Consider the following 18,198-nt stretch of genomic DNA (forward strand, 5'->3'; position numbering starts at 1 on the left):
ATCTGATCACATTTAACCATCATAAAACATAGATTTGAAATATTTATAGCAGTGGTTCTCAGGCTTATTCGTGTCAGGACCCCTTTACACTCTAAACATTTTTTGAGGACCCCTCCCCAAGATCTTCCATTTACGTGAATTATATTTATCAATATATCATGTTAGAAATAAAAACTGAGAAATTTTTAAGGTATTTACTTAATCCATTTAAAAATAGCTATAATAAATCCATTTATAAGTGAATATAGGTATATTTTTGTGTGTGAGTGGCAGGTTTTTTTCAGGTATAATTACATACTATAAAATCCATCTTTTTTAGGTATATAATTTAGTAGTCAGTATATTCACAGTTGTACACTACAGTAGAATTTTAGAACATTTTTTATCATTCTCAAATGATCCCTCATACCCATTTGCAGTTATTCCCCTTTTCAACCTCCAGTTGCCGACAACCACTTCTATCTCTGTAGATTTACCTTTTCTGGATATTTCATATGAATGGGATCATATAATACATGGTCTTTTGTGTCTGGCTTCTTTCACTTTGCGTAATGTTTTTGAGGTTTATCCATGTTTGTAGCATACATCAGTAATTTGTTCCCTTTTCTGCTGAATTAAAAGTGATCTTTTTTACGTGTTGATTAGAATATAGAACCTGAAACTGTTATCAGTTAACTTTTGTACACTGTTACAAAAGGTCTGCTTGTTACATTAAAATATATTGGTGTGTCTGATTCTTTGAATGGATCTTTTACCTGTGCATGATTCTGTCTTATCATGCCTTAGGTATGTGGAAAATACTGGCTCACAAAGTTATTTATATATTCTAAATACTAACTACTATAAAATAATTTTTAAAAAATCACGTTCATCACTATCACCACCAGTCTCATCAGAAAAGCCTAGGTCTTGGAAAGCTGTCAAGCTCATAGTAGCAAATACTAGTTGTCCAAAATTCTGATTTTTACTTGAAAGCTCGAGTTTTATTTCAATAAATTTCATCATTTGGTTTTCTAAAAGTGAGGGGCTCATTTTGTTCATTTTTTTATGAAATGTCTGCTAAATACCCAAAAATGAATAACCACAGTTGTGTGTCAATCATTCTACTAAAACTGATGTTCCCTGAAAAAAAGAACATAGTTAGCTTACCTTGAACACGTTCAGACATCACACAAATTCCTCTCCTGTTTTCTAACTGCAAACTTGTGGTGAAGATAATATTGTCTACTAGTACACTTTGTTGGCACAGCTTTGATTCACTGCTTAGATCCCAGAAGTTTTATCCAACACTGGTTTCGCACCATGAGTGCAAATTTAACATGGTGAAACAGTCAAAGAACACATTAATATTACAAAAATAGATTTGACCTAATAGAGTCCCCAGAGTCCACTGACCACACCTTGAGAACTACTGGTTTATAGTATCTTCTTTAACTTAATCATTGTGTTTTGCTATATTTCCAGAGCAGCAATAGACTACAGTATTTGTGGATAAGGTTTGCATTAAAGCAATAATAGTTTTCTAACTTAGAGGCATTTGACTAACAGTAAAGCCAGATGTGGAGAAAAATAATTTCAGATTCATCTCTTATTTTAATATTAGATTGCATTACCTATGTGCTGTTTAATTCTTTATAAGCAAAGTGATTTCTGTTATATAAGGCCTAAATTTACATGGAGAAATTAAACTTCATATTTTATTACCTTTGATATTTTTAGCATTTGAGAGTTGAAGTTAAAAGGCTGTTTGAATTAACTGGAATTTGTTGCATAATGAAAAATGAATGCTTTGTGTTTTTCAGGATGTAGAGTTACTGATGAAATTTTGCATTTAGTGCCAAATAAAGAAACTTTCAGACTCACCCTAAGAGCAGTTAAACTATGGGCAAAACGTACGTATCCAAAGTCTTTAATTTTACCTTGAGTTATAAAATTACAATTTTCAGTTGTTCATGGTAGACAGACATAGGAAACTACTGTGGGGGATTGAGGTACAGTAAGTTTTGGAGGGGCTCTTTCTTTTTCAGATGTGACTCTTTTTTTCTTCCATAGGTGAAAACTAAAAGCCCCTGACTCTACATCTTAGGTTTCAGTCAGAGAGTTAGAATGAGTTAGAACTTGAAGAGTAAGATCCTTACTCATCTTCAAGTTCTCCGTAGGCAGAACCATCTTAATCATCTTTATCGCCATCGTCAGCAGTCTAGTATATAATAGGTGTGCAGTAAATTCCTACTGTATCACCTACAGTGATAGTTTTAACATTTTGTTTTTACCTTACAGCACTCTGTATTGAAGGGCAAAGTAGGAGATAAGATGAGTGACTTAGAGTTACTAACAAGAATGATCCTGTCATGAAGGTCTGCTTGTTGATTTTAATGTTTCTATGATGGAAGAGAGTTCCAAGCAAATCTTAGGAGAGCAGTTAAACTTTAAGCTGTTCTTTATACGTGAATGTCATGGATAGTAGGTCCTAACAATAATTAACAACTATATTAATTTTCTAGGACGTGGTATTTATTCCAACATGCTGGGATTCCTTGGTGGTGTCTCTTGGGCAATGCTGGTTGCAAGAACTTGCCAATTATATCCAAATGCAGCAGCTTCTACTTTAGTTCATAAGTTCTTCTTAGTTTTTTCCAAATGGTAAGTAGTCATGTACATATTTTCTCAGCTTACTAACTTCTGCCTATGTGTATACTTATTTGGAAATTAAGAGTTATGCGTATACTTTTTCTGTTGTCTTACATTTGTTTTTAAAAGTTAAATTTTAAACATCAAATTTGAGGAAATGATGGGATACCAGATGGTGCTTTCTTCTAGGGGGTCTGTAAATGTGGGCCTTTAGCTAGTGAGAGTGGTCTTTGCTCTGCTAATTACTAGCTCTATATAGGTTAAAATCTCCTCATCTGTAAAATAGAGATAATAACCATAGCTGTTCCATGTATTTATTAGGAGTATTCTCAGTGAATGTTAGCTGTTGCTGTTACTAAATTATCAGAGTTAAGTCCGTGAAAGCAAATAAGAAGGAAAGAAAAATTTCAGATTTAAATTAGTTAAAGTTAATGGGCAAAGCAGTATTTGGCCCTTTCAGAGATCACTGCTTTAAAATAAGCAGTTTTTAACATTTCATGTAGTTCCTGAAATGAGGTCTTACATGAGTTTATTTTCCTATTTCATGTTAGGGAATGGCCAAATCCTGTGCTGCTGAAGCAACCAGAAGAAAGCAATTTGAATTTGCCAGTTTGGGATCCTCGGGTATGTAACTTATTAAAGCTTTCTAGGAAAAGGACACTTCTGTAAAGTGAAAGTTAGAACTTGAAGAGTAAAGCTGTTCCAGTTCATCTTCCTTCTATGTAACTATAGTCCTTTCCCTCCCTCTACTGTGTTTTTTGGTGCAGATAATTTGTGTCTCCAATGCTGATCCAAATGTTATGGCATTAAAAATCACCCGTATAAGACTTGATGAGTGGTTGTATCAACCAGGATATCATAATCTGTTGTTTAAAGCTGTCTTACAAGTAATTAGTTACTAATAATAAAATACTGACATATATAAAACATGTACTTTGCAGTACAGTTTAAAGCAGATTTTCGTGGTCCCACGATAGCAGAACTCTCACCTTGCATTTTAATTTGCTTTTTAGAGTACTCATTCCTGGGTAACCAAGGGGAAGGTGTGGAAAGAGGATAAGGGACCATTGGACCAGATAATCCTCTTTGCACTTACTATTATATTTCCTTGGTTCTAAAAGACCTTTGTTTATAAAGTGTACCATCAATTTAAGTTTGACTATCATACACATCTGACTTCAGAAATAAATGTAGTTGGGGAGGGGAAATGTTCTTCTTAGAATTGAGGAAATGTAGTATTAAAATATATTTCATATTCTTCAGACTTTTGGGGAAATGAAGTGAGGACAACTGAAATAGGAGAATAGATCAATTATTCTGCTTCTAATTTCACAGGTAAATCCATCAGATAGGTATCATCTCATGCCCATAATCACCCCTGCCTACCCACAACAGAATTCTACGTATAATGTGTCCACATCAACTCGAACAGTAATGGTAGAAGAATTTAAACAAGGTAAACCTGTTAGCCCTGTTGCCCTATACATATTCCCACAAGTTTTGGTTGACAACAATTTTATTCTATTGCAGTTATGCCTATTATTTCTAAAAATTCTTTCAAATGTGTTTTTTCAGTAATTGGTTTTGCAAAGTATGTGATAATATTAAAAGGCCAAAAATGGAGCCACTCCAGTCTGGTTGAAATTGACTTTTGTGTTCTAAGAAAGAACATAATAAATTTATATATATATTTTTTTTAACTTAGGGATTTGGTGGGGTTAGAGCTTTGAGGGAAGGGTAATACAGGAGCTATGGTGCTGAGTGATGCTGAATTTTCAGAATCTGTGTTTCTTTCTCTATTTAGGTCTTGCAGTCACAGATGAAATTCTTCAGGGGAAGTCAGATTGGTCCAAACTACTTGAGCCACCAAATTTTTTCCAAAAGTATAGGTATTTGAAATTTTGCATTTTGTGTGTGCGTGTGTGTGTGTGTGTGTGTAAGGAAGAATATTAAACTTACAAAGTTAATACATAATAGGTGACAGTTGTCACTTGAATAGTTCAAGTGAGGTAGACAATAGGTTAGCAGAAACCCTAGGTGATAAGAAAAGTCTATACTCTAGTAGTATCAACCCAGTATTTGTGGGGTTTGGTTTTAGTGAATGGTTTTTAATTAGAGGGTCTAGAATTAATTTTGTGAAAATCAGCGTGTTTTAATTTTCATAAATGTGTGCCTGTGTTAGCTTTTTTGTTCATTGGGAGGGAGAAAGAAAAAGTAATGATGAGGAGAAGGAAATGGCAACCCACTCCGGTGTTCTTGCCTGGAGAATCCCAGGGATGGGGGAGCCTGGTGGGCTGCCGTCTGTGGGGTCGCACAGAGTTGGACACAACTGAAGTGACTTAGCAGCAGTGACTGTATGTTTGTGTAAAATGGCATGACCATGTTGAATGTATAAGTTTGTTAATTAAATTTTCTTCTAATAAAAATTTATTATGAAAAAAAATTTTTTTTAAATATCAAATAAACTGTTCACCTCTGTTGAGTCAATTAAAAAAAAAAGAAAGAAAAAGTAATGATGGAAAGTCAAACTCTAACAATGATTTATGGCTTTTCCCCCCCTGATTGTTGCTGAAAATTCTTTACAGACATTATATAGTATTGACTGCCAGTGCATCAACAGAAGAAAATCATCTAGAGTGGTAAGGCATTTCAAGTTCTCTGCCTACTATGTAATGATAACATATTTATATGATGCTTTATCATTTCTAAAACACTTTCTTACTTTTCAATTATTAAATATCATAGTGACTGTTGTACTTGACCATGGAGTATCAATGTTTAAGAAATGCCATCAAATTAATGTTTCAGAATTGAAAGTGACATGAGATAAGGATATATGCACAGACTTTTGCTTTTTGTCACTTCTCAGAGTCAGATTTAAGCAAAATTGTGAGGCATTTGAATGATTCTGATACCTAGTATATAACCATAATGTCTACACAGAGACACATATATATACACACATACTCCAGTCATGACTATTTTCACGGCCCTAAAAGGCAGTATTTTAGATCAAGAGTGCATTAAACAGATCTGTCCTTCTTGAAAAAGAAAGGGGAGGAAACAGAATTCACTAAGTAACTTTTCATTTACTTGAATGATATTCTAAACAGGGTCTCTTAATACACTGGACTGAATTTTTTTAATGAACATGTAAAGCTAGATTTAGAAAATGCAGAGGAACCAGTGATCCAATTGCCAAAAATCATTTGGATCATAGAAGAAGCAAAGGAATTCCACAAGAATGTCTACTTCTGCTTCATTGACCTCTCTAAAGCCTTTGACTGTTGTGTGGATCACACAAACTGTGGAAAATTCTGAAAGAGATGGGAATACCAGACCAACTTACCTGCCTCCTGAGAAACCTGTATGCAGGTCAAGAAGCAACAGTTAGTACTGGATATGGAACAACAGACTGGTTCAAAATTGGGAAAGAGAGTACGTCAAGGTATTGTCACCCTGCTTATTTAATTTATATGCAGAATACACCATAAGTGCTTGCCTGGATGAATAACAAGCCGGAATCAAGATTGCTATGAGAAATATCAACAACCTCAGATATGCAGATAATACCACCCTAATGGCAGAAAGCGAAGAGAAACTAAAGAGCCTCTTGATGAAAGTGAAAGAGGAGAGTGAAATAGCTGGCTGAAGACTCACCATTCAAAAAATGAAGATTATGGCATCCAGTTCATCATTTCATGGCAAATAGATGGGGAAACAATGGAAACAGTGATAGACTGTATTTTCTTGGGGTCCAGAATCACTGCAGATGGTAACTTCAGCCATGAAATCAAAAGACGCTTGCTCCTTGGAAGAAAAGCTATGACCAACCTAGACAGCATATTAAAAAGTAGAGCCGTCACTTTGCTGACAAAGGCCTGTATAATCAAGGCTATGGTTTTTCCACTGGTCATGTACAGGATGTGAGAGTTTGACCACAAAGAAGGCTGAGCACCAAAGAATTGATGCTTTCAAACCGTGGTGCTGGAGATGACTCTTGAGAATCCCTTGGATAGCAGGGAGATCCAAGCAGTCAGTCCTAAAGGAAATCAGTCCTGAATATTTGCTGGAAGAACTGAAGCTGAAACTCCAATACTTTGGCCACCTGATGCAAAGAGCCAGTTCATTGGAAAAGACCCAGATGCTGGGAAAGATTGAAGGCAGGAGGAGAAGGGGACAGCAGAGGATAAGATGGTTAGATGGCATACTGACTCAATGGAAATGAGTTTGCTCAAACTCTGGTAGATAGTGAAGGACAGGGAAGCCTAAGTGTGCTGCAGTCCATGGAGTCACAGAGTCAGACACGACTTAGCAACTGAACAACAAAATCATCATAGCTAATATGCTATTTGGTTTACTTGGATATAGCTTCCACATTTAACATTGAAAATTCTTATCTGTGTTTTTATTTTAGGGTTGGGTTAGTAGAATCTAAAATACGTGTACTTGTGGGAAATTTGGAACGGAATGAATTTATTACTCTTGCCCATGTAAATCCCCAGTCATTCCCAGGAAATAAGGAACATCATAAAGAGTAAGTTAATTATTTTTTAATATTTTATTTCTTAAATAATGTTACCTGACATGTGTATATTTAAGATCACTTATAAGATTGCCATGTTACATAGCCGTTATTGCTGTGTAACAGGCACTGATGGATGATGATAAATCGTGTACTGAAGCATAAGTGATCATGGTTAAAACTTAAGTACATGTTGGGAATTCTGTGGTGGCTGAGTGGTTAGGACTCTGACTCTCACTGCCCAGGGCCCAGGTTCAGTCCCTGGTCAAGGAACTAAAATCTCACAAGCCACATGATGAGGCCAAAAAAAAAACCAACCAAGTACATACTATGTTGGTAGCCCACAGACCTCAACAGTCCTTAAATACATAGTCAGTCATTTTCAAAGCATTTAATCTGCTTTATAATAACACAGGATAACTTAACATTTTTTTTTAAGAATTTGGCCAAACCATTGAAATTTGTATTTGTGCTTCCATAGAGACCAAGTTTTAATTACAAAAAGCATCTGTAAAATTATTAAAAATTAATGGAAATTCTTAAATTTTATTTTATAGCAACAATTATGTATCAATGTGGTTCCTTGGAATAATTTTTCGGAGAGTAGAAAATGCAGAAAGTGTTAATATAGACTTGACATACGATATACAGTCATTTACTGATACAGGTAAGACTTTGTCATCATAGAGCTGTGGCACTCAACCTTGGCTGTAATGCAGTATCCTCTGTCTAGGATCTGGCTGGCTGTATTTTTATAAAGTTCCACATTTGGTTAAATGAACATGAAACATCTATATTGTGAAACTCTACGCTGCCCTTAAAAAAGTAAAGGCATGATGAAACAACTTACAAGACCTCTTGGGGGAGGAGGGAGGTACAGACCAGTAGGTATGGTATAGTATCATTTATATAAATCAGTAAAGAAATGCATGCATTTTTGCTTAAAAATCATAGACTATCTCTGGAAGGATATATAGTTTTTAATAAAAGAAACTGGCAGAATTGCTTTTAGGTCAAGGAACTAACTGGGTGTGTCTGACAGAGGCAACTTCACTGTATACTCATGAACCCTTTGAGTTTTGTACCATGTGAATATATTAACTTTTAAAACAAAAAGAAGACTAAAGAAACTCTAGATTTTTAGTGTGTACAGCCAGTGTTTATAACCAAAGTCATAAAGATTACTTATTTTTTGACCTTTATTTTACATGAAATAAGTATCAGTCAATACAGGCTTGCTGAATATGTTTCAGAATCAGTGAAAAGAATCTTATCTTCTAAGACCATCTCTGTGGAATATCTTAATATATTTGTTATAAATGTGGGCTTGTCTTAATAATATGGAAACTACATTTATACTATATTCTTGGTTAGCTCATCTGAGTTTTTCTTTTGAACTAGCACTCATATTTATCATGAAAATGCAGGTTTCTCTGCATCACCTTACAACTACTGAATCATAGGCTCTGGGAGTGGAGCCAGAAGTCTGCACATTGAACATGCACTCTTGAGGGTTCTTTTATAAGCAATCTGGAATGAAAACATAGATATTTTTCCATTCTAATTTGGACTCATTTTTTCCAAAAGGAAGGGGTTGGGAACCTCTGTTTATTACAGATTTATAAAATGTTCTCCAGATAGAGATATTGAGGCCCCAAGAGATTATATAATTTGCATTTCACAGTAGATACTGTGCAGAAGAAACCTCCCACCCCTCTCTTAGCTTATCATATGAGTATTCACAATTAACACACACTAAATAATTTATATAATAGTTAATAAAACTGACTTTCTTACAAGGGGTGAGAAGCACCAGAGTGGGAATCTGGGGCTATGTGTATTTCAGTATTGGCAGGGCATTCAAGGCTGTTGAGTCTTGCTTACCTACCTGGATGATAAGGATGTACTTCTAGATGGTTTCTCATGTCTAACAGTCTATGACTCATATAGTAAAAGAAGCTTCATGGAGGAGGAGAGCTTAAATTGCATCTTGTGTATATGGTATTAGGATTAGCTCAGATTTGGGCAGGTAGTAATGAGAAGAGATTGCCCTTAGGGAAAATAGCAGAAAACAAGATTTTGGAAAACTTTTATCCATACATTAATTTTGTTAGTGAGATTAGATTATGGGAAAGTCTTACAAGTTGGACATGAGGAAACTAGTCAGTACTTGAAAAGGATTGTGATGTTGTGAAAATGTTTTGGAAGTATGTGTGCTGTAAGAAGAATGTGTTTTTGTGTAGTAATGTGGAGATACTGAAGGTTCGTATTTTAGAAAAACAAAATAGCACCCTTTCTTTAGAAAGGAGTTTCCCATTTTAACATACTGACTTTTGTTACAGTGTACAGACAGGCAAACAATATTAACATGCTAAAGGAGGGAATGAAAATTGAAGCAACTCATGTTAAAAAAAAACAACTTCATCACTACCTTCCTGCAGAAATTCTTCAGAAGAAGAAGAAGGTGAGTTTGTACTCACCTCTCCAGTCTGAACCCAGACACATGATCCTGGGCCCAAATCTGCATTTCGGCAGCACCCAAACCTATTGAGAAGGTTTGGGAAAGTACAGGCAATTCAATCTAGGACTAAAATCTTAACCTTCATTAATCACAAAATATCTTTTGTTTTATATGTACTTCAGAATTGAAACCATTTTTCTCATTTACTTATTGAAATCCTAAAAGCTTTTCCCCTGTTTCAGCAAAGTCTATCTGATGTCACCCGAAGTTCAAGTGGACCTCAATCCAAAAGATCATCTCTGGATAGCAATTGTTTGGACAGCTCCAGAGACACTGATAATGAAACACCTTTTAATTCCCCAGTGTCTGCAAACAAGCCTTCCAAGCCTGATATTCCTCCTTCAGGGGAGACAGAGAGGTCTGCATTTCAAAATTTTCCTTTCAGTCTTCAGTTTATTTGAGGATAATATAAACTTGTGTACTTTTGCTAAATATCTTTTAACTGTAAAAAAAAAAATTTTGTGAGTTACTAGTCAGTTTCTTATTTAGAATTACTTGACAGTTTGTGGAATCCTGTGGGATGTGTTCTAGGTTTATGAATATATGGGAATATTAATAGGTAAGTAAACAGAAATGTCCAGGTTTTCTCTTTAATTTTTGCTGTTAATTCTCACTGGGTCCTCTTCCTTCCCCCACTGTTTTTTTTCTTCCTTTGGTGAAATGTTAAAGTAGGAGTACTTGAAAGAAGTAATTTAAACATTTAGTTAAGGTTTTAAATACATACTGTTTAAATAATTTAATAATGATTATGTAACACTTTTTATAGGAATAATGCTGAGCCTGCTGCTGTAATCGTGGAAAAGCCACTGAGTGTCCCGCCAGCTCAAGGGCTATCTATTCCTGTCATTGGTGCAAGTAGGTATCTACACTTTTCTTAGTTATGATTCTATTACATCTGTATTTAATTACTAAAACCTTTCTTTTTTCCTTTTCAGAAGTCGACTCTGCATTAAAAGCTGTATCACCCCCAGCTGTGTGTACCATTCCTACGGTAGTAGGACGAAATGTCATTCCTAGGGTCACACCTCACAACCCTGTCCAGGGGCAGCCACATCTAAATGGGATGTCAAATGTAACCAAGAATGTTACGCCTAAAAGACCCCACTCCCCATCCGTAGATGGGTCCTCTAAGAGGTTGAAAGACATAGAAAAGGTATGATTACAGAGTCAATGGTGATTCCGTAGTCAATTTTTTTTTTCAAAGTAAACTTAAAATAGTGGTAAAGAAGCTCACAGTTCTTCATAGTTACCTTAGTATTCCGTTAGGATTTGACCGTTTAAAAAGAATATTTACCTAAACCCTAATAGGATAATACTAATTGTTCATTCTGAATTCAAACTAATAATGTGTCTAAAAATTTGAATGATTAGTCTGAGTTTCTCCTTGGCTTACGTAAAAGTCATTATTGGTAACTAAATTAATTTATTGAGTTAATAATGGTGATCTCCTCTGCCTCCAATAGGTGGTGGTATAAGTACTGTCATCTCAGTAGATCAAACTGTAGAAATTAAGGGTGTCAATTAAATTCAATCTGATTTAAATTATCTTTGCTCACCAAACCTGTTTGTAAAAGTTTTGACATTAGCCTGGTCACTAATTAGTTTCTTATTTTATATAGACTTATATGGTTTTATAGATAATAAATAGCACCTATAAATACATAGTACCTATTTAATAGGTAATAATAGCACCTCATTTTAATGTTTATATTTTAGTTTATTCGACTTGAATCAACGTTTAAGGAATCACGTGCTGCTGAAGACAGAAAAAGAAAATCAGTGGTAAGTATATTAATAGTGTGCTTAAAAATACTTAAAGAGCCATGTACCAGGAAAAGTACTATATTCAAAAGTAGATCAGATTTATCTCTTAACTTTTAGTTATGGCTTATATCATGTAGAAATAAATATTTGCATATAGGAACGTTTTCACTTGTATGTAATTCTGTTTTTAGGATGCCATTGGAGGAGAATGTATGCCTATTCCAACTATTGATACATCACGCAAAAAGGTAACAGTCTAATTTGTAAATAAAATGCACAAGTACGAGTTCATAGGTAATCTACAGGTACAAAAAGCTCATTAAGAAGAGCCTAGCACTTAGGTGAAGGAAAGAATTAATAAGATTTTGTCCGTATCCTCCATATCAGCAGTGTAGTTGGAAGTTGGGATGGAAATAGCAGAGTATATGAGCCTAAATGTATGTATCTCAAAAGTCTAGAAAAGAGGGAGTTGTTCAAGATTTCATGATTTATTCAAGGTATGTCCAACTTTTGTTTTTAAAGAAGCAGTTTAGTGCTCAGCACAGTAATTCCTGCCAACACTTGATAGTCTTTTGTTGTACCCCATTGCTTACTGTGAAAATCAGGCTTGATAGTTGGGGACCATACTTACTAATATTTTGGAGGAACCAAATATACTGGTGTATAGAGAAAGTATCTTTGAAATATGAGCTAAAGAGCCCCTAAATCTTAATTTAAATATTTATTTTCAAGGGATTAACATTTTAGCTAGTAATGTAGGTTCTCGTGTTTCTTGTTGTAGTCAACTGTCACCCTGCCAGATTCCCCAGGATGTATTGGCAGTTCTAAAGCAAAATAGAAAATGTCCTCATACTTTCTATTAGTTGTAGAATTTACACAGTTTAACATAAGAGCAAGTTAGAACAAATAGAGGTGTATAATTATATAATGTATGGTAGTGGAAGAAAAAATTTGAGGTGGATATTAAAGTGTGAAATGAAATGTCTGAGTTTTACTTTAAAAGATTTCAAGTATAAAGGGCAAGCGGTATAACCCAAACAACTACGGCAAAATTTTAATAATGTCTGAGTCTTCATTGTGGCATCTTCATCGTCCTTTCTGTTCTTTTATGCATGTCTGAAATTTTTCATGTTTTTTAATGGATGCCCCTATAATACAATTGTTTAGCCAAGGTAACGTGAAAGGAGGATTACTTCTTGCAGTCTTCTCTTAATGACTTGAAGCTTACATATTGTGTTTCCATCACACAACTATTTGTATTTTAGGTTTCCATCTTTGTTTCTCAGTTTCATAGACTTGCCTTCATTATGTAATACTCTTTAATGTCTTCAAAAGCCTTCATAGAGATGTTACTGAATTGTACCATCACTAAAGTTACCTACCCTGACTGCAAAGTCAGTTTTCCTAAAAACTTAATTACCTCACAAGTTGGGTTATTCTCCATGAATGTTGTACAGAAACTAATTGAGGGATATAACTCGATGTCAGGTTTCCCTCTGTATACACACTCATTTCTCACCTTGCACCCTGAGAATTTCGTGTTTAGTGACTGTAGTCTTCCTGTTTCTCTTTACTGTTGCCTGACTCTGAGGAGGACTTTGTGCATTTCTCAGTGTAGAAGTGTCGACTGATTTTACACAGCCCTCTTTTTTATTCATACAGCCCTCCCACTTCTGCCCTTTCCCTGTCCCTTTGCTTTTCACCTGTTTTTAAGTCCCCCAAACAAGAAGTACCTATGAACATCGGGAGAAAGTATTCAACGCATACTTGAGTGTATAGGAACTTAGAGCTCTTGGCAAAAAATTCAGACTTTTGTTACTGTTTTACTCACTGGACCTTTATAATATGTATTTGTTTTTCCTTCTTTGTTTCTATTTCTTTCTAACAGAGACTGCCCAGCAAAGAACTACCAGATTCATCATCTCCAGTTCCAGCAAATAACATCCGTGTCATCAAAAATTCCATTCGGCTGACCCTAAATCGGTAAAAGCAGTGCCTCCTTACTAAAGTGAATATGCAATCATTTAGTGGCATAGATGCAGCCACTCTTAAGGATAGAGTGAGCTGTCACACATAAGATAAGGTGAAAGTTACAGTCATCCGCCTAACGACGTTGAAGTGTTTTTTTGAACTCTCACACTTTGACCTGCAGATGCTGTAGCATTCTCTCATTGATTGCTACATACACTTCTCTGAGGATCACCTGCTATCAAATTGTCATCTGCAGTCTTATGGCTTTGCGTTGGAGGTTTTACTGCCTTAACTTTCGATGCTTGTTTCTCTGTTATGGGAACCAGTTCTTGGCTCTTTGGACACTCATAAAACAAGTCCTGAAATATCCACCGCCCCCGCCTTTTTTTAAGTCTTATGTTGTAATCATTGTATAGAACTGAAAAAAATTGAAGAAAAAAAAAAAAAAAGTCTTGTAATTTTCCAAATGTTAACACATTTACTTTAGCATTGAAGCCACTTTGTGAAACCTGAGATAAATGAATGTGAGGTATCTTTTCTGCTTTCCTCATTTGTGTAGATGTACTTTTTGTCTGTTCTGTTGATTTAAATTATTTTTTCTCAGATTGGCACATGAAATATTTAAATTTTATTTTTTTGTGCCTTTCTGTCCAAATGTTGCATAGTTACCAGGGAGGATTAGTCCAGTGATTACATAAGAGTTGGGCACCACAAATTCTCTATATTTTGCCTCCTGTGGAGGCCTTTGAAATGCATCTTTATTAAGAATCAAAATATAACCAGAATACTGAAAGTCAGTATATGAACGGTAAAATTATTACATAACCTATCTCATGCCATTCTTGTTAGTTGACTGGTATTTTTTACTGAGGAGCAACTCAATCTGGCATCAACAATAAAGATACTTTAAGTATGGCAAACTTGTATTTTTGACGTGTACAATTTAACTTGGCATGATAATTCCTGACCATTACGTATCCCCACAACTTCAGTTTCTTCACGGACTAGGCATGCAGAAATAAGCAGTGGATTTTATTGAGACCTAAAGGCATTTTTGATGACATTGTTACCAACCATTAATTGGCTCAGGACCTTTGTAATTTTTATTTAAATATGAGTTGTCTTTTTTTACACTGCTTTTTTCAGTCCTTTTCTTAATATTTTTTAAGTTTCATGAATGCATGCTCCATTTATTGAAATCCATAACCATGTAATTCTTGTAATATGTTGATTCAGTGTTTTGTAAATGAAGTCGTATGTATTTTCAGAGTATTTTTGTATGTACTGTAAGATACCATCTTTTCAAAGAGAAAACTTTAAAACCTTTACTGTCTCTCTTTAGTCTAATTTTTTAAATATGGATTATGCTTGAATTAAAATGAAAATGTATAGATTGCACAGCCAGGAATGCTGGTATATATTACCTTCCTCAGCTTGCACTCACCATTTAGCGGGTCTAGTAGGGAAAACAAAATGGTACGTTTGAATAGTGCAGGGAGAAGCCCTTGGTTGTATAGTTTATAGGACACACGGGATGCCATTTAGCCATTGGAGTCATAGTTCATTTCTTCTTGCAAGCCCTTTACCATTGAGCTGAAATGACTTGAATTCTGATTGTCAGAGAGCAGTATCCTTCTTCTCCCCTCCTGTTCCTGACCCCTACCTACATCTCTGAAATGGAAATTCTAGTGTTTACTTCTAAGTTTTCCTTTGTGAAAGTTAAAGAATAGCAAGGAGAAAACAATGGTTGTTCCCTTATTTATTTTGTACATAGGAAAAGACGAGAATGAAATCCCATGACCAAATGGTAGCTTCCTTGGCAAAGCTGTTTTTTTAGCTGACCCTTGTCCTTTATTCAGGTATTTTGAGCTTTGTTTTATAAATATTCTGTTTGAGCAAAAGTACATGATTATGAAAGGACTGAATAACTGTCATGTGACTCAAAACATTAAAAACTTCTTTAAGGGCTTTAAGAATTCTTCATACATAGATCCAAGTTTCACCTACTATGTAAACCAATTCTTTGGAGTAACTAGCGGAGTTTCTCTTTAATAAGAAAGCAACAGGCCTAACCTTTGTACTATAGTATAGTCATATCTCTTGTTTTAAGTGTCCATTTGACATGGGGTTAAAGACATAGCCAAATAACTCCTCAGAGACAGTATTCTTCAACCTGTTTGCTGACTGGTTTGGGGAATTGATGAGATGCTTTTGAGATGGTGGGTTTGGTCAGAAATGAAGTGTTTTCTATCCCAAACAGTAGGTAGATCAGTACAGTTGATCCTTGAACAACACAGATTTGAATTACACAGGTCCTATATGTATATACTACAGAGGTCCTATATGTTACCTATACATATTTTTTCAATAAATAGTACTTGTATTTTTATCTTACAGATCTTTAAGTAGGGGAGATCACAATATGTAGAATCAAAAGAACTAGGGTTTGAGTCGTGATTCTATCCAAACTGTTTCAGCTTCCTGCCCTTGGGTGAGTCATGTATCAATTCCTATGTTTTTGAGACAGAGTTAGCAGTACAAGTGTTTTCAACTGGGGTGAGGGGTTCAGCACCCCTACATTGTGCAAGGGTCAGCTGCACATTTTGTCGTCATGGTAGGAGATGGGGTTCCAAGTGAGTTAAGAGGGGGCCGTGATCTGTGACTGTGTGCTATGTTCAGAGGCGCTAGGCGAGTGTGTTTGATTCTGAGGTGTGTTTTATTTCAAGAATAACTAGAAATATATTTTACAAAGTCGAATAACCTGTTCTGTATGTAGACAACACATTCATTTTCATGACGGTATTAAATTTTAATCTTACTTTTCAGTGACTGGCTCTAAAGAATTATATATATCAAAGAAACGATTATCTGCTAGTTTAAACCTTAGGGATTTAACTAATTTGAGAGACAGGATACATGGCTTAAAACCTTGTAAAATTAGGGGAAAAGGATTTTACAAGACTGTGTTTACAATAAGAGTTTTTGTCTTAAGACAGCAATTTGGTAACATTAAAATGCTTACTGTCCTATATAGGCACAGAGAAGTGAAGACAAACAGTGTCAAAATGGGCTAAACTTATTTTCCACGGTGTCCACCACTTGAAAATAGGAACTCCCAACTTGCAAGATCATGGACTGTAGGGAATCCCTTGTAAATATATATAAGAAGTTTCTGTTCATATGCATATGTCTGAGGGGAAGTTCATACTTTCATCAGTTCTCAAAATGGTTCATGACACTAAGAAAAAAAAAGTTAGGGACCACAGCTTTACAGGATTGAATAATCCCAAACTTTGGAATTTTCTTAAGATTTTTCTGTGGTATATTTCTGAAAATGTACTGTGGCTCTTAACTAGTAAAGTGGGCTAATGAAAGACTCTGGAATACTAAATTTCTCTTTTCAAGTTTTCTTTATATATCTCAGATGAAACTTTATCAGTATTTAGAAAAAGCTTTATGATTGGATTTATAAATGTCTTCATGTTAACTTCAATTCATTTAACAGGGTCAAACCAACAAATTTCAACGTAGGAATGATCAGAGTAGAATAGCTTAGAATAATCATTAGAAATGGTAAAAAGCAGAATTAATCATTAAAGATCCTTAAAAAATAATAATTAAAGATTCTAATCCTTTGATTTGGTAGCCTTAAATTTCTTATTCCTCCATGTTTGTGGTTCAGACTGAACAGACCAATAAATAGAACTTTAGTGTAAAAAAAATTTTTTAATAAATAAAATTATGTGAGTGCATAAATAACTACCTATTAAACCTTCCAAAGCTTGGAATTTAAGTCATGATAATAGTGATGAATATAGTGCAAGCAATAGAAAAAAGCCAGTCTCAAAAATGGTAACTATTTCCTTAGGATTTTTTAAAAGAATTGTACAAGGTCAGAGCCTTCCCAGATTTCATATTTTTTTCTGGAGTTTTATATTTGAAGTTAGCTGAACATAAGATTATCATCAGGCTTGCTCTAATTTTTTAATGTATTGCTGCATTTTTAGCAAGGACCCAAGTAATTACCTTAAAAAGTACTTAGGATATATTTGAGGTAAATGGTGCTACATCACTTCACAGTATTAATGTAAAATGAATGCAGCTGCTGCTCCTTTCTAGTTAGCTGTTTGTGTAATTCATATTAATTTTCCTGCTTTTTATTTGGATTGTCTTAATTTCTTAGTTGTACACACAAGCCTCATTATCTGTCTGGAATAAGTAATATAATAAACTTGCTTTGATAAATAGGTATTGGTGATTGACTGATATTATTTGGGAGTAACTTAAAAGTACCAGACGTCTTTACTTATATTTCAGACTGACAGCCAGTTAGTTGGTCATTTACCTCTCAGACTCTTTGGCAGATAATGGGATCCACTACTTGCTTAATACAAAAGCAAATCTCATATGCAGTTTGCCTTACACGGAATATCTGATTAAATATTAGCAAGCAGTAGCATCTGCCTCAAACGTTGGGGGCAAAATTCTATCACCCTTTTGGTCAGCATCAGGCAAGCAGACTTCTCTGCTAATGGCTGAACAGCAGCGCATTTAGCAGTCAGATCTTGGGTACTGTCCACAGAAGTACAAGCTATAGGTCTTGTCACCTTCTTGTTAATGAACTGTGCTTGTTTGTAGTAGCGCACCTATCTTGAATCTAGTACTGAATTCACAAATAAGAACCTGTGTCTGCATCAAGATATTAGCAAGCCACGGCACCAGTGGAAACACACTTGACATTTATTAAGCTAATTATCAAAGCCTTTTGTATGGATTGAGCCATGGA

The 18,198-nt window shown here is 35.0% G+C and overlaps 1 protein-coding gene across 3 annotated transcripts in view; it reads left to right on the forward strand.

Moving 5' to 3' along the window:
• PAPOLG (poly(A) polymerase gamma) overlaps positions 1-17,659 on the forward strand; it is a 33,818-nt gene extending 16,159 nt beyond the window's left edge. For 2 of the 3 annotated variants that reach the window (XM_027555371.1, XM_027555372.1), the window contains exons 8-23: positions 1,803-1,892; positions 2,505-2,643; positions 3,183-3,255; positions 3,967-4,087; positions 4,436-4,520; positions 5,217-5,270; positions 7,049-7,168; positions 7,714-7,823; positions 9,499-9,620; positions 9,860-10,035; positions 10,444-10,532; positions 10,613-10,830; positions 11,394-11,459; positions 11,633-11,689; positions 13,330-13,424; positions 13,594-17,659. In XM_027555371.1, coding sequence (XP_027411172.1) covers positions 1,803-1,892; positions 2,505-2,643; positions 3,183-3,255; positions 3,967-4,087; positions 4,436-4,520; positions 5,217-5,270; positions 7,049-7,168; positions 7,714-7,823; positions 9,499-9,620; positions 9,860-10,035; positions 10,444-10,532; positions 10,613-10,830; positions 11,394-11,459; positions 11,633-11,689; positions 13,330-13,424; positions 13,594-13,828 — 1,850 coding nt within the window. In that variant the 3' untranslated portion in view covers positions 13,829-17,659. Of the gene's footprint in view, positions 1-1,802; positions 1,893-2,504; positions 2,644-3,182; positions 3,256-3,966; positions 4,088-4,435; positions 4,521-5,216; positions 5,271-7,048; positions 7,169-7,713; positions 7,824-9,498; positions 9,621-9,859; positions 10,036-10,443; positions 10,533-10,612; positions 10,831-11,393; positions 11,460-11,632; positions 11,690-13,329 lie in introns of all 3 variants that reach the window. The other variant, XM_027555373.1, reaches the window with a different exon arrangement.
• The last annotated feature ends 539 nt before the right edge of the window (positions 17,660-18,198 follow it).

Source organism: Bos indicus x Bos taurus, chromosome 11 (genome assembly GCF_003369695.1).
Source record: "Bos indicus x Bos taurus breed Angus x Brahman F1 hybrid chromosome 11, Bos_hybrid_MaternalHap_v2.0, whole genome shotgun sequence".
Classification (NCBI taxonomy): domain Eukaryota; kingdom Metazoa; phylum Chordata; class Mammalia; order Artiodactyla; family Bovidae; genus Bos; species Bos indicus x Bos taurus.